General features: G+C 37.5%; 1 protein-coding gene across 1 annotated transcript in view; it reads right to left on the bottom strand.

The window, feature by feature from the left end:
* Positions 1 to 15,728, bottom strand: part of DDX43 (DEAD-box helicase 43) — a 20,327-nt gene extending 4,599 nt beyond the window's left edge. Inside the window, 14 exon segments of the mRNA XM_072855292.1 lie at positions 319 to 457; positions 1,183 to 1,316; positions 1,893 to 2,020; positions 3,625 to 3,712; positions 4,466 to 4,566; positions 8,117 to 8,258; positions 9,685 to 9,795; positions 10,060 to 10,178; positions 10,265 to 10,421; positions 12,099 to 12,180; positions 12,724 to 12,831; positions 14,194 to 14,326; positions 14,710 to 14,765; positions 15,395 to 15,728. Of these exon segments, the coding sequence (XP_072711393.1) occupies positions 319 to 457; positions 1,183 to 1,316; positions 1,893 to 2,020; positions 3,625 to 3,712; positions 4,466 to 4,566; positions 8,117 to 8,258; positions 9,685 to 9,795; positions 10,060 to 10,178; positions 10,265 to 10,421; positions 12,099 to 12,180; positions 12,724 to 12,831; positions 14,194 to 14,326; positions 14,710 to 14,765; positions 15,395 to 15,728 (1,832 nt within the window).

Below are 15,728 nucleotides of genomic sequence, written 5' to 3'. Positions count from 1 at the left end.
GACATTTCAGAATATCTACACAGAAGTTGTTTTGAACTGTAATTCTTCCCCACATTTAAACCAGCTTTCAAACATCCCTCATTCCATCCACTTCAATGAAATACCAGAAAAGTAGAAAACTTGTTTGCCTTAAATTTAACAGTGAACTAACTTCAAAACATAAAGCAGTGTGTTATTATCTAAAACATACTTTGAGAGACTCTGGAGTCTTCACTCCCCCACTCCCCATCACCTGTAGTTCTAGCATTTGACAAGAGAAATATCTATGCAGTGCATAAAATATTGACAACATATTACTATTTTCTTGTAAACACTTACCCTGCTCTTCCAGTACGACCTACTCTATGAACATATTCTTCAACGTTGCGAGGGAAGTCAAAGTTAAAAACATGAGTAATGTCATGCACATCAAGGCCACGGGATGCTAAGTCAGTAGCTACCAGTATTCTGACTTTGCCTAAAGTAAGTACAACAGAGACAAAATGGGAGTTTATGGAATAAACAGGAAATATACTCCAGTCTATTGGTTTTCTAGCATATAATGCACTTATTCTTAACACGTAAAGGAAAAATATGCTTGTTGCACGTCATACTGAGTTAGCTTCAAATACAAGGTGGTAGGTAAGCACTCAAAATGTCATTTTACTATTATTTGTATTTCACAAGTAGAACAGCAGGGTGCAGGAGAAGCAAGAAACATGCCTAGCTGATATAAAGACTGTGAAAAGAACAAAACTTCAACAACTATATTCTCAGCTGGCATCCTTATCATAGGGCTACTCTTTGTTTTATTAGCATGTGATCACATAACCCCAAAGTGTAACCCTACTGGCATAATCAAGAACAGAACTGTTTCACTGAAAGCACCGTCATTTGACACTTAAATTTACCGTTCTGTAGACTAACACAATATTGACTTTTCCACAGAGATTTAAAAAATAAAGTAAGCCTTACTTCAAATTATTTAACTCTTAGACATTCCAAATTTTATTGAAGACCAATCTCTTTGTTTGCTAGGTTTTTAACTTGTCAAATTAACAAAGTAAAACATATTCACAGCTCTTTAATATTTTCATTTCTGTGGTACTAAAGAGACATGGCACTTACAAATAGACAAAGTTCTGCACATGACAAGCTTTACAAACCTCAGCTAAACAAACCAGCAGTTGGGTACAAACGTACCTTTCTTGAAGTCATCTAAAGCCTGTTCTCGATCACACTGTTCCCTGTTACCATGAAGTGACTGTACTGGAATTCCTTGGAGACCAAAGTCACTTGCTAAGTCATCAGCTCTAGGATGAAATAAAACAATGGTTCTTAAAAAGAAAAAAAAAAAAGTAAAAAAAAAAAGTGCAGCATCTAGATTTAGATCCAAAAGATAATAATGTGACAACAAGAGCCAAATGTGTTCCATAAGGACAAAACCCTACCTAGGTCAGCTGATATTTATTATAAAACAGTATGAAAGTAAGACTATTCACCACATAAACGTTTGCTTTTATATATAAATAAGAGAAATAATAGATGATTTTTGTGTTGTTCACTCAAAAAGCTCAGGTATGGTACAATGACCACCCCCCCACCAATCAGGTCTTGTATGCACCAGCTGCATATGCAAGTAAACAGTACATAACATTAGTGTACCCCCAAGAATCTTAACAACTACTTTAACTATGTGAAATGAGATTTACCACTACCACTAATGATATTAAAAAGGATACAAACTACCAGTCAGTCTGGAGGAATGAATGAATGAATAAATAAAAATACTACGACTACCAGCACACTGCTGACAAGAGCTGTTACACTTGGTAATTATGTGAACTAAGAAACCATCCAGTGTTTCTGTTAGAAAAAACGAACAGACGTAATACTGGGAAGTGATTACATACGTAAGTTTTTTTCCCACAAAAATGATGACTTTATCTTTTGGCTTCATAGAGTCAATGAAGTATTGCATGAAAGCTCTCTTTTCCTCCTCAGCGATAACAATAACTCTCTGTTCTACCGTATTTACTGCCTGTTAAACAGCAAAAAGGGATGTTAAGTAGAAACAGATTAGAATAATATTTTTTCTGTTAATTGCCATATTACAATATTATAAAACTAGTAATACGATACCATGAAAAACTATTTTAAAACCATAATATACATCAGTTTGGAGTTCAAACAATGTAGACTTATTTGTTGTTTCCTAGTTGCTTTAGGAGAATAGTAAAGCTTATCTTTAAGCAGTTTGCCAAATCATATATTTGCAGAGATTTAGAGGGCACAGATTAGCAGACTAGTGAGGTGAAAGAAGTATTCCTAATATTAGTGAAAATCAGATTGAAGTACTTCAATCTGAGTATATTTTGTTAATCCAGAGCAAGTTGGAACAATGCCAGTCTTATTGAGAGGACAAGCTTTTAAAGAATATTCTGTAATCATTTGAAATGATCAGCTCTGTCCAATTCTTCCAACAACAGTTTGTTCATAAAAACTTCACTCCATTATATTTGAAGGTCGCCATAGAATGTCTAAGGTATACCATAAAAGTAATATAAAGTTCTAGACATTCTCATGGCACTGCATCATAATCTTGTGGCAAGGGTTGAAGAATCAATCAAGTACATAGAAAGATTCTCCCTCCACTTGGGAACCCTTTCCCCTTCCCCCCAGAGGTCACCTCTTCAATTAAGAAAAGCTCCTATAAGAGATGAATGCATTAGACAAGAGAGCTACAATAGCAGTTGGTAACTTTCAAATTCCTATCCTCTTGTCTTTGAGAAGTAATGCCCTTTGACAAAAGCATAGTTCTGAACAGAACAGATGAAAAGTACATTTTCCCCCTATTTCTACCTAAAAGTGTATTGGATACTAAGTTTCCTCATTCCCTATCACTAAAAAGTGGAATTGAAAAGGAAAATTTCATAATTTAAGAACCGAACTCAAAGCAATCTCTGGACCAGGATGCGGAGATTTTGCAAGAACTACTATTTCTGTGAATTCTGCTAGTACTGAAGCCAGCTACACATAGCTGCACAAGCACGACAAGTATGCAACTACATCTACATATTAGAAGTTTTGGACTTTAAAGACAGTTCTTACTCTAACGCATACGTTCCTAGTCTACACAAGTGCCCTCCAGGAGTTTAGCAGAGAGCTTCCACTCTTTGAAAAAGCAGCAGTTAATAAACACAGATACAGATAAGGAGCTGTACCCATTATAAAGACGACCTTCAGAAGGAAAAGTAAGTAAGAAACAAGAACTTGCTGAACAGAAGTGAAGGCTGCAAAAACAAGGGTTCAGGCAAGAAGACGTGGCACTGTGAAGTAGAATATTCAAACTTCAATTTGATTGATACTTGTCACTTGTGACATCTTCTACTGACGACTTCAAGTTCTTGTTACAGAAACATAAGAACAAAGTTCTGTTCTACTTTTTTTTTTTTAGTTCTTTCTAAACTTTTAATGAAGCTTTAAAAGAACAACATGGAGCTGTTTTTTGAAAGTTTGGATTTATCTTAAAGTTACATGCATTTACTTACCTATAGTTGCAAGCAAAATATTTCCTGGTTTAACTGTAGGTTCTTCTTCCAAAGAAAAGGGGAAAAAAAAAAAAGGAAGAACAGAACAACTTACTGCTAAGTCAAGAGTGCCAACATATACAATCATAGGATTTTTCAAATAGGATTTCGCTAGGCGACGAACACCATCAGGCCAAGTAGCACTAAACAGGAAACGAAGAAAACACACATGAGAATAGAGTGCAAAATCTTCTCCAATTCATTAATTTTATCACATTCTTTCTTTTCTTTCTTATACACCAGTGAAATACTTGAGCATGCAATAACAGTAGTGAGCTTATATAACATTTAGAAATAATTTTAAGAAGTTATTAGTAAACAGCACTGAAGCTTTCAAGATCCCTTTCTAAGTTAAAAGTAGAGGCAACAGTTATGGAGCCTTTCTAATGAAGCCAAAAGCAAGTTTAGTAGTTCAATGATACCTAAAAAGCAAGCTTCTAGTCTGTTTTTATCTCTAAAAACAACAAATTATTTTTTTTTATATTCTATTGTTAAGCTCCCAAAAGCTGCATAATTTCAAAATTAATCCAGGTACAGACTAGCACAGATACTGATCAGAAGGTTAGGATACACATTTGGTCCCAGATGGGGAAGTGGAAGTTGGCATTTCAAATCGATATGGCAACTTCTAGCACTCCCAGAACACTTTCCTTTTTGGGAAGAACTCCGTTGTTTTTATAGTTGATGCGAAACATCAGAAAAGGGGTAACAAATGAAAATAAAATTGTCAAATGACTCATTAGGACTGAAGAGACAGAATTAGAAAGAAAACTGATGGCATTCCCATTTACGTTAGTAAAAGTTTTATTAAAACTGACACATTTGTTTTGAAGTTAACTTGTTCAATAACCTTAGGTTTACAGTGTTCAATACTGAGCACTATTATGTCTACATACCTTGTCATAACAGTTTGTCTGTCAGGCCTCACATCTATTAGGATCTTCATTATCTGAGGTTCAAATCCCATATCCAACATTCTGTCAGCCTCATCTAAAACCTGCTCAGAACAAGGTTATTTACTGTGTCTAGTTCCTTAGATAAGGGTTTCAGCAAGACATTACATTGTTACCATTAAAATGGTCTGCTATTTCAATTACAAAATCCACTCTGGAATGTATTGCAAAACCTGTTCAACTTCTACTTCACCTCTTCAATTTCCTTGAAGCTTTTTCATTTAGTAATACACTTGCAGGCAGAACAAGAAAATCCACAGCACCTTTAAGAGCACTTAAAGTCAACGAAAAAGAAACAATAACTGTTTGTTTTAACAATATTTTGGTTGGTACCTAAAATTAGCACAGAACTAAAAACAAAACAAAAAACCCAACAAACCCCAAACCAACCAAACCTGGGGGGCACCCCGCACAACACACTTCCAATAAGACAAGTTTAGTAATTTAAAGGGGAAATCTCATTTCTACCTTGTTAGAGATATCATACCAGACCAACAATATCAGTTATCAATTTAGTTCCTCATTAGAAGTAGAAAAAAGCCAGACTGTACATTCTGGCTCACACTAGGACACTGCAGAACAAACAGAGCTCGAACTTGTTTCATCTGGTAAAAAAACCAACAGAGAACAACTGAGCTGAAGGTCTGAGTACAACTATTTGGAACTGATCTTTTTTCTAATAGACAAGCACAGTTGAGACTCTGAAAACATTCACATACAAAGGAAAGAGGCTGCCATCCAAGATTGATTTTGCTCCTTTAATTTTAAAATACAGTTTATATAAATCAAAGTTATATAGATCATGCTTTTAAGTATTGATGTTTTCTAGTCGCTTATGTGGAAACATAAGACTTTCATGATAATCCCTTTCTACTGTCCTGATTTTGCTGTTCCATTCTCTTCAGATGTTTTATTCTATTAAAGGTTTTTAGTACATTATCTATGTAACTCTGAAATAACAACAAATCATCAGCTGAGAGACAGAAGACAGGAATTCTATTTCTTGATTTAATTCTCTTTATTTTCAAAGGACTCATGGAGATTTCATTAACTACTTGTATTCTAATACAATGGCAAGGCTGAAACATCACTGATTTTGTATACAGAGTTGGCCACTACGCCCCTTTCAGCAGCAGAAGCTTTCTAAGCTATTAACCACACTGGTACTTTGCTGGAAAGGGAGAAGAAAGCATGTAAGTATGTGTATTAGATGGATCAGAGTAGTTGAAGTTACTTTCCTCATTTCTGATCCTGCTAAATAAAGAATAAAGGCTCTAGTAGATATAAGATAGATACTAGCACTATTTTTTTCCAAACGCCTCGTAGCCAGGTCGTGGTTTATAACCTAAATCTCCTCCCAGCTGACATAATCTTAGATTTCTTGTTATCTATACAATTTATTTGTTTGATAATATTTTTCATTTCAGTTCTATTTCTTGGCAAGAAGTTCTTACAAGACAGTTCTTCATGTGAAAATTATTTTCTTTCCTTTGTTTTAAATAACTTATTGGTAAGTTTTACACTATTTTTTTGTATTTGAAGACTAAAGGGACTACTCTAATCTACCTTCTATATCCTGCTTCATGATTTATATTTATTTTTAGTATTCTCTTTCCCCTAAATGCTTCCCCATTATTCACAACTCCAATTTCCTTACTTCTGCTTTACGAGCATAAAGTCAAAAGAAAAAAAAAATCACTTGGATTACTGATGAATGAATACCAATTTACACTGAACACAGCAAAACAGAAAGCAATCTTCAAATGACATGTGTTGTAAACAATCAAAAGACTGTGTATGACAGAATTTCCCAGTCTTTCTTCTGAAAAGATGAAAAACAGCAGCCTGTCTTGAATAAATGGGTTCCTAAAAATCTGAATCAAGACTGCAACTAACTTGACGGTTCTGTCAGGCAAGACAACAAATTCCCTGCCTCCAATTCACCTTCTGTACAGTGTATATTCAAATATAATTAACTCTAACAGAGTTTGGCTTTTTGTTTGTTTGGGGTTTTTTTAAACAAATAATTGTATCCCAGTCTCTGGCCTTGGAAGTCCTTTGGGAAACAATTATATCATACCAGCAAATAATACTCAGTGCACTTTGGGTGCTTTCACAAGACTCATCAGTATCTTTAAATGAAAACGGTAAACAAAGCTCTTCAGTGAAGAGCGTTCTTCATCCAAGGTGTTAAAGTTGAAATCTAATACCCCTCTCTTTTCTCTGAAATAAGGCTGCAAGATTAAATTATTTGTTGGCTGAAAATTGACAATGAAGCTGTGGAAACAGAAAGCATCTTATATATTAAAAAGTTCAAGAAACTACAAGGAAAAAATATATGGTAAAATTTTTAAAAATAGAATTTTGGATGTCCAGCTTTTCATATGGGACCTAAAGAAGCAGAGCATTTCCAGAAAGTCTGAGGCATGAGACATGAACCACTTAGCAAAACATGGCCCTTGCACCAGTTTCAATCTTCTGAAAATATTTAACTGCTAGTTGTACAACAACGAATAATTTTCTCCTGCTTTACATCATATTTTCCCATTTGATAGCTAACTATTTTTAGTAATGTCATACTATAGTATATCCTGCACATACTGAAACACCTAATTTTGGTTACATACATATTCTTTGCTTTACAAAGCAGTGTGTGCTTGTAGTAGGACCATACTTCACCTTGGTAGAGAAAGATTCCTAATGTTCCTATAGTTCTTGGAAAGCAGGTTTTCAGGCCTTTTTTCTTCCTGCTTAGCAATTACATGTTACTCTTCTCCATAAGGCTACTCTCCCATCTTGCAATAATCCTCTTTTTTTTCCCAGGTGGGCAAATTTCTAACGATGCTATCCCAACCACTGGCCTTGCCAGTAAGCTCACAACTATTAGCTAGAATTGGAGCTAACTTTTTACAGCACAACGAGTGTTTAACCCTTAGAGGGAAGTGGGGATGGAGATAAGGGAGGGAAAGCAGGCCAAATTGTCACACTAGGCAACAAGTCACCAGTTAAACAGACAACTCGTAAATAATTTAAATATATGAAAGTATTTTACAAAATAGCAATGGTTTTAAGCTTCCGGCACAGCAAAAGGCAAGAATTAAATTAAGACATAAGGATTCATAACAGTGGGAAAATAGCCATGTAAACATTGAGATCAAAAGAAAGTCAGTCACTCAAACTTTTAAATATCTTAACTGTTTGCAACTCTGGTGCTTACTGCACAAGTTCTAATAAGAACTTGAGTCATTGGTCACCTTTAAAAGAAAAGGAAAAGACAACTTGGGAAAGGCATTTCATCCATTAATAACTGATCTTGACAAAATGAACTTTAAACCAGTAAACATTACTAACAGGAGATAACAATTTAGCATCTTTAAAATGCTTACTGTGCTAGAAGCCTATTTTATTTTTTTCTAGGGAATATTCCACATCTGCAATGCAATTATGGTAAGTATGAACCATCCTTCCAACACCAATCTCAATGTTAAGATGTGTTGTAATTAAGACTTAAAGAAAACTTCATTAAAGCCCAAGTTCACACTAAACCAACCATTTCCCAACCAGTGCATTACTCATTCCATATCAGCTACTTGCCAAGTATGTTATGCTCTTCAAATTTATGAAGTTGTTCATTTGAAGATCATTCAGTCTGCCAGGAGTAGCAATAACAATATCCACACCTTTGGTGACCACGTCTATCTGTCCTTTTCGGTCCCCACCACCATATATGCAAATACTGAAAAATAAAATGTTTTACAGAAGCAGTGTATTAAGGTTCAACTAAAGTCAATCTTTTCCAAATAAATGCCACCATGTTGATCCATTTTAAAAAGTATCACCTGGTATTACCAAGAGGAAGGAATGCTGTAAGTGTGACTGATAGTATCATAGTAAGTAATGGACTTAACACTGAATGATACTCCCTCAACAGTTCAGCAATAGCTTTCTGATGAAATTGCAGTGAAAGTAATCATGAAAGGAAGATAGCTATTAAGCTACGAGTATGTTTTGGGTTGTTCTGAAAATATTCATACCAAAAATAGATGAACGTATGACAGGATGCATGATTTTCTAAACAGTACCATCAAAAGTCAGATGTTTTTCTGTTAAAACAATGAAGGTTTATCGATAAGGCACTCAATAAGGTATTAGGCTTACACACAAACTTAACACACTCTGTAAAACTCCTTAGTATTTTTGGGAAGGAAGCAGAATGTACATTTCAGTATGATGACTACAAGATTAATTCTGAATGCTATACAAAGTTACCAGAGAGCCCTAAAAGTAAGTTTCAGAGTACAGTAATGCCTGTTTAATAGCATAAATGAAGACCTACACTTTCAGCAGGTTTGTGGATGAAACCAAACTGGGGGAGCAGCCGATACACTAGAGGGGGCTAGGCTGTTACTCAGAAGGACCACAAAAGGCTAGAGAAATGGGCTGACAGGAATCCCATGAAGTTTAACAAAAGCAGAGATGGGGATGGAATTACTCCATGGCTGAGAGCCAACACGTTAGAAGATGGCTTTGCAGAGAAGACTTCGGTGGGCAAGAAACTTAACATCATTCAGCAGTGTAACCCCACAGAAAAGAAAGCCAGCTGTGTACTATGGAGAAGGTAGCCAGCAGGTTGAGATAACTCCTTATTCCCCTTTATTCAGTACTTGTGAGACCACACTTCAAGCACAATATCCAGTTTTTGTACCCGCTCCCCCCAATTACAAGACAGACATATCCATACTGGAATAAGTCCAGCAGGCAGCTACCAAGATGGTCAAGAGGATGGAGCATGTGACATGAGAAGCTGGTAACGAGGCTTGCTCAGCCTAAAGAGGAGAAGGCTCAGGGAGATCTTATTGCTGTCTACAGCTACCTAACAGCAAGGTGCTGAGAAGACACAGCCAGACTCTTCTCAGCTGTCCACACAGAAGGACAAGAAGCAACAGACAAAGCTACAATACAGAGAACTCCAACTATATAAGAAATAGATTTTCACTATGAAAGTAGTCAAAAACAGGCATTCTAAAAACTGGGAAAATACAAACTCTGCATTTACTACCTTCCCTGCCCCTCTTAGCAATGCAATTATTTTAGTAGGTGAATTAAGCCACAAGTGGTAGGAAAAAAAAATTACTTCACAAGCAAGTGAGAAGTAAGATTACCTTTTAATTCCTTTGTATGTGTACTTCGAACACTCTGCCTCTACTTGAAGTGCCAGTTCTCGAGTGGGAGCAAGGACTAACATTCCTGGCCCCCCACGCTGATCTTTGGATCTGCAATAAACCATCTTTAGAATGTGGGTATATAAGGCTAGGCAAAGTCCATCACATCTGACATGAAATATTTTTATACTGTTCTAGACTTTCTCAGTACACCGCTACTAACAGAATCTATGGTGACAGGTTTGGTACTTATTCCACCAGGCTTATAATTTTTTTTGCAATTTATGGTTTATCACCTTTACTAGAAAACCATCACATGGAGGGTGGGGGGAAGTATTCACAGCTAAACAAGTCAAACACATGAGCAGTCCTTACATTGGTTGTGAAGTCAAGTGAATGAATCCAGGCATTAAGTATGCTAATGTCTTCCCAGTACCAGTTTGTGCTATACCAATAAGATCAATTCCTTGGAGTATGATCGGCCATGCCTGGGACTAAAACAAAAACATAAAACAACAAATACTTAAATGTACTTTTCTCTTAAGCTTCAGTTAGAGAGTCATCAAAACTAAAGAAGTACCTGAATTGGTGTAGGTTTCTGAAAACCAACTTTTCTTATATTAGCCATAATATCAGGATAATGCTCAAATACATCTTCGAATTTACAAACAGGATTAGGAATGCAGCGCTTTTCACCTTCTTTTAAGTCATCACAAATTATATTATTATTTTCTTTCCTGTATAGAATTAAAGAAGTGCAATTGCTTTAAAGTCTCATTATCTGAAAAAGTAGAGCTAACACAAAAGACTGCCTTTCTGACTTTTTTTTTTTTTAATTCCTGGAACAATAAAAAACAAGTTCAGGCTCTTGAATGAGACTTATAACTATTCTTCTAACTTTTAAGAAAGCCTTACTACAGAAACACTTCTCCTGGTGCCATCAATTACCATTCTTTCTTAAGAATGACTAATTTGAAGTTATATATGGATATTAACATGAACTGCAGCCCTGTCATATCAGACTTCAATTATACCCTATTACAAATTAAATAACTGTGACAAGTCTTTAAACCTCAAGACAATCTAGAACTCATAGGAATGGACTGGGCTTCTTTGTCAGAACCCTATATTCCAACAAAAGCCTTCTGACAATATTTTCAGAGCAGCTCCCTTGGATGCTCTAGAAAATAAAACCAACATTTTAGAAAACACAATGTGATCAGTAAGACCAGCTCCAAAAAAAAAAACCCCACCCAAAAAACCAACCAACCAAACCCCAAAACACAACACCACACACAAAATGCTACATAAAAACTGAGGTTCTGAGGCTCCCCCCAATTAAGAGGTATTAATATGCACGAGTAGTTTATCTTCATTCTAGTCTTGTACTCTTCTGAAGATTCCATTCAGCAAACAGGTTTTACTTCAAGCGGGGTGAGGGCTAGGAAAAGAACAGGTAATTCAACCTCTCCTCGTGTTTACAAAAAAATAGGGTTTTTTTCCAGTTACTGTGGTTTTTTTCCCTAAAGCAAACAGATGAAAAAGGAAACACATTCCTTTATCACACGAGTGCTATTCCTCAATGCATGTTCTGAACCTACAGAACACCGTTCTGCTGCTCTTGACTAGCTCTAACAATAACACATACATATACTTTAAGGAAACAGGTGTCAGTTCCATGCTTCGCTCACTGTGGCAAAGTTTCTCTGGTGGGCATGCAAGAGAAAAAACAGCCAGCACTCAAAAAGAAAAGTAGTAAAAGGTAACGCTTCAAGAACATTCACCAACTTCATCAGAACTACTGAAAAGGGTTGAAACTACTACCAAGGCCTGAACAGAATAACTTTAAACAGATGATCTGCTTTTCTCGCAAAGTAATGATGTAGACTACTGGATCAAAATGAATGGATACAGTTAACTGAGGCATGTACTCACCAGGATGTACTCGTAAAGACAAGAGATAGGAAAACAACAGTAATAGAAGTCGAAATTTGTTTTGAAGATGGTATTTGATTAAAATATATGGGAAAAAAAATGGCAGCCAAGAGGTATTCAACATGTGAACAATAATATTTGGAAGGACCTAGAAAACGTGAACATGCTGTCTCATGAAATGCAAAGAAACAGCCAAAAGCCAATGAACTGTCTTGATTTTTTTTTCCCCGTCTGAAAGTCAACTAGATCAAACACTTTTAGAGAAGCAGTTAATCCCTAAAGTTAGCTTTCCAAGCAACTAATATCTCATCTGCTACTTATTGTTTAATTCCTAAGAAAGAGTTCCTAAGAAGATCTAAGTTATTACAAGACCCTAACATTAGTGCTTCTGCCTCAGTATTTCACCTCCCACCTTCTGGGCTTTATAATTTAATAGTTATTTTTGCCAAGCAGATGATTCCCTATAGAAATGATCTTACCGCCACAGTTCCACTTCTTCTTGTGACATAGATGCAGTCCTTGACGATTCTTTATAGAAGTTTTTCTCAATTGGAGGCAAGTCTTAAACAGTCAGAAAAAGTAAACTTGAGTCAGTAAGAAATGCTACAGATTTAGGGTAAGTCTGCTAAAGCTTAAGATGGAAATCCCCAAACCTAGACTGTGCCTTCTACTAGGAGGCTAGTCAAAAGCAGTGGAAGACTATTGTTGCTCATGTAAAAGACGAAGGCTGAGACAAACACTTAAGTATCTGCAAAAGAACCACTTCTCCATATTTCAAGTTCTAAAGTAATTTCTACTAACATATATAGTACAATATTTGACAATTATCAGATTTTTGCTGCAGCCACATACAAAACAACAGCATTTTCAAAGGGCGAAGTCAAAATACCAATTGAGTAGTAAGTTTAAGTCTTCACACAGCAACTACAGTGTCCTCCATGACCACGCTGAGAAATGCTGGCATGGTCACTTCACTGCAAATACTTAATGAATTTGGACACTGAAAGATTCAGTCATGTCAAAGCAAAAATTAAAAACATTTAAGCATTCGACAGATTTATCACATGAAGACAAGTACCACACAATAAAAATCTTAAAACTAACCTGCCCACTTCATAGCTTCATATTTAGCTTTGTTTTCTCGAAGAAAGGCCCAGTTAATCACCGATTTCTTTGGGTTATTTTCAGGCTTGATAGTGTCCAAGGTTCTTCCTGCAGAGTTAGTACCAAAATGCTGCTGTTTGATGGCATCTGTTGGAGGGTGGGAGAAAACCCCCCCTCAGAACAAACACCTTATTTTCTTTCTCTATTGTAAGACCTCTTATGTGATTTTTGAATAGACATAAAACATTTAAATAGAAAATTCTTACCTAGGTCTTAGCCTGAAATGCTGGTAAGACCTGTAAAAATCCAGCTCCGATAAAAAAGAAGCATTTCAACATCTTTAGCTACTTAAAGAAAGCAATGACAGGTTCTGAAATGCTGCTCCTCCAGCTATAAAAATAAGGCTTGTTGTGCAGCAGGCTTTTGAAGAACTTGTGAACCCAGTAGATGATACAGAGACAAAAAGCTTTAAGAGCTACAAGAGCAAGGTTTACTTCTAAAGCATCCAACGTAACCACAATAAAGTCTCTGTAGTTACACTCTATACCTCTTTTTTGATGAGGTTAACGCTTCTTAAGAAAGAGAGGTTTTACACTGAAGATAGAAATGGCAACACAACTATGTATTAGCGGAAAAGCAGGAAACACAGGGAAAACACAGTCGCACATACTAAGGAAGTGTTAACTATTTCTAGCCTCTTGAAACATACTCGTCCACCTTCTGGGGCACTTCTAAAAATAAAAACTCACAACTATTCCATTCCTTATTCTGATGCTGGAACACAACTCTCAGATCCCTTCTTCCTCATCAGCGCCTCAGATCAACAACTATAATGGATGTTATATGTGCTCCCAACGACTTTTTGCACAGGCAAACAAGACAAATACCAATAACATAAACAGCATTTCAGCATACAGTCATTACTTATATATCCACGTAACAGACAAAGTTAACACAATAAAGCCTAGTAAAGTAAGGCATGATGTGCAACGTCAAATCTTAAATGCTAATATCCCATGAAAGTAGCAAGAAGTCAGAATTGTCCATGCTATAATCAGTACATTTGCTTTATTGACTACATTTATAAAAGCTTACTGAATTTTAATATGCGCAGATACTACATAAAACTTAAACTAGAACCAATACTTGTATTTTGGGGGAATCAGACTGATAGTACAAGAAACCAAGTAGTATGACATTCTGCATTCATTAAAATTGTTGAAAACCCACAGGAACAGATTTTCACAGGAGTTTGGCAGTTTGGGGGGTGGGGTGCGGGAATGGTTCATGGCTGGGAAAGGAAGATGCCTAGAAATTTCTGGTTTAAAGAGGTATGCCATTGTCCAAGAACAAGGTGAAAGTTAACTCACTTTGGTAAAATACTAACAATATAAAAACACTCCAGCAAACTACCAAATATATGGAAAGACAATCCACACTTTTTTTTTCCCCAAAAACCACATTTCTTACCTTTCTCAGTCCCACCTCTAATGTAGTTTTGTCCGGATCTTGTAACAGCATCGTCAATCAACATCTTGGCTTTGTTTTGCACAGCAACACTGCCAAAAATCTTTACTTCAGCTTCATAGGTTCCCTTTATAACCTACATTCATAAAACCTTACTGAGTTTTTTAATACTGCAAAGACAAACAGTATATAAGAATATGTATTTAAAACAATCTTTGATTTTTTTCTGAATTTCAACTTCTCAGGAAAATGCCCTTTAATTCCCTATCTAAAAGAAAAGGAAATTAATGCATACTTAAGGGGAAAAAAAAAAATATCAGAAAGCTTTTCCTACTTTCACATACCAGTCAAGTTACACCCTCAATTCCACTTCCTTGTAACCAATTCTTGTAAAAGAGTAGAATTATTACAGCTATTGCAACACCCTTCAACTTGCTGCAGTAACTCTGGTTTACATGGAAGCAAGACCAAGCATGCTCCTGACAGAGCCAGGCCTGGATGACACAAAGCACATGGTACCTTTATCCTGGAACCTGAAGAATCCTCAAGTTCTCTTATTTTAGTTCCGCCCCGACCTGTTATAAAGATACACTGCAGGTATTAACAGAGATTTAGGCCCATCTGTCAAAAACTACATATGGTAACTGTAAGTATTTTGGTTGTGACCAAAACCTAAGACATTCATATTAGTGTATGCATCCATAAATAAAAGAACTTGTGACACCAAACTGCTGGAAGATGCAGGTAACTTTTTTGGCAATTAACCAAATGCAAGGTGCGTGGGGGTGGGAAATGCACCTCAACTGAAGAGATGGAGCAGCAAAACCAGCTCAAGAAAGAGCCACGCTTCCTCCATGGGACTAGAGAGGGGCTTCAGCCCACTTGCAGGCTGCTGGCCATGAGAAACAGACATCAACCCAACGACTTTGGGGAGGAAAAGCTCAGCTACCCTGGCAAGTGGGAGAGCTCCACTTGTCAGCCTGCAAAAGCATCCTGTCACCCCCAGGTGAGAAAGATGTAAGGCGATCACGAGGGGCTGGGGCCTTTCCACAGCCAGGGAGATGGAAGGCTGTGACGGGGTAGAGAGGGACGGGCAGGGGCCCACAGGCACAAACCTCTCCGTGGCCGGGTCCTCTCCTCCACCCGCACCCGCTTACCTCAGCGGGCCAAGCACCCCGGGGGGTGGGGATGCGGCCGTTATTACCTATGAGAGCCCCAACCAGTGCGCTGTCGAGGTGGAAGCAGAGAGGCCCCGCGGCGTCCCGAGCTTGGCCGGCGGCGGCTCGGGGCGGCCGCTGCCGCGCCGCCTCTCCCGGGCCACGAGAGCCTGCCGCGCCTCGAGGCTCCCCTTCCTCCCCTCCGAGGCTGGCCGCCACCTCCCGCCGCCAGCCACCACTCCTTCGTACCCCGCCGCCCTCTAGGGAGGCGCGGCTCTGCGAAGGGGTCGCCGGCGGCTGCCACAGACGCCCGGCGGCAGAAGATGGCGGCTGACTCGGCGCGCCGGCATCCTCGTCGCTGCTCGTGTCCCAGTCAGACAT

The sequence above is a fragment of the Ciconia boyciana genome, chromosome 3 (genome assembly GCF_034638445.1).
Source record: "Ciconia boyciana chromosome 3, ASM3463844v1, whole genome shotgun sequence".
NCBI classification, from domain to species: Eukaryota; Metazoa; Chordata; class Aves; order Ciconiiformes; family Ciconiidae; genus Ciconia; species Ciconia boyciana.
This window is presented reverse-complemented; position numbering and strand designations above follow the sequence as displayed.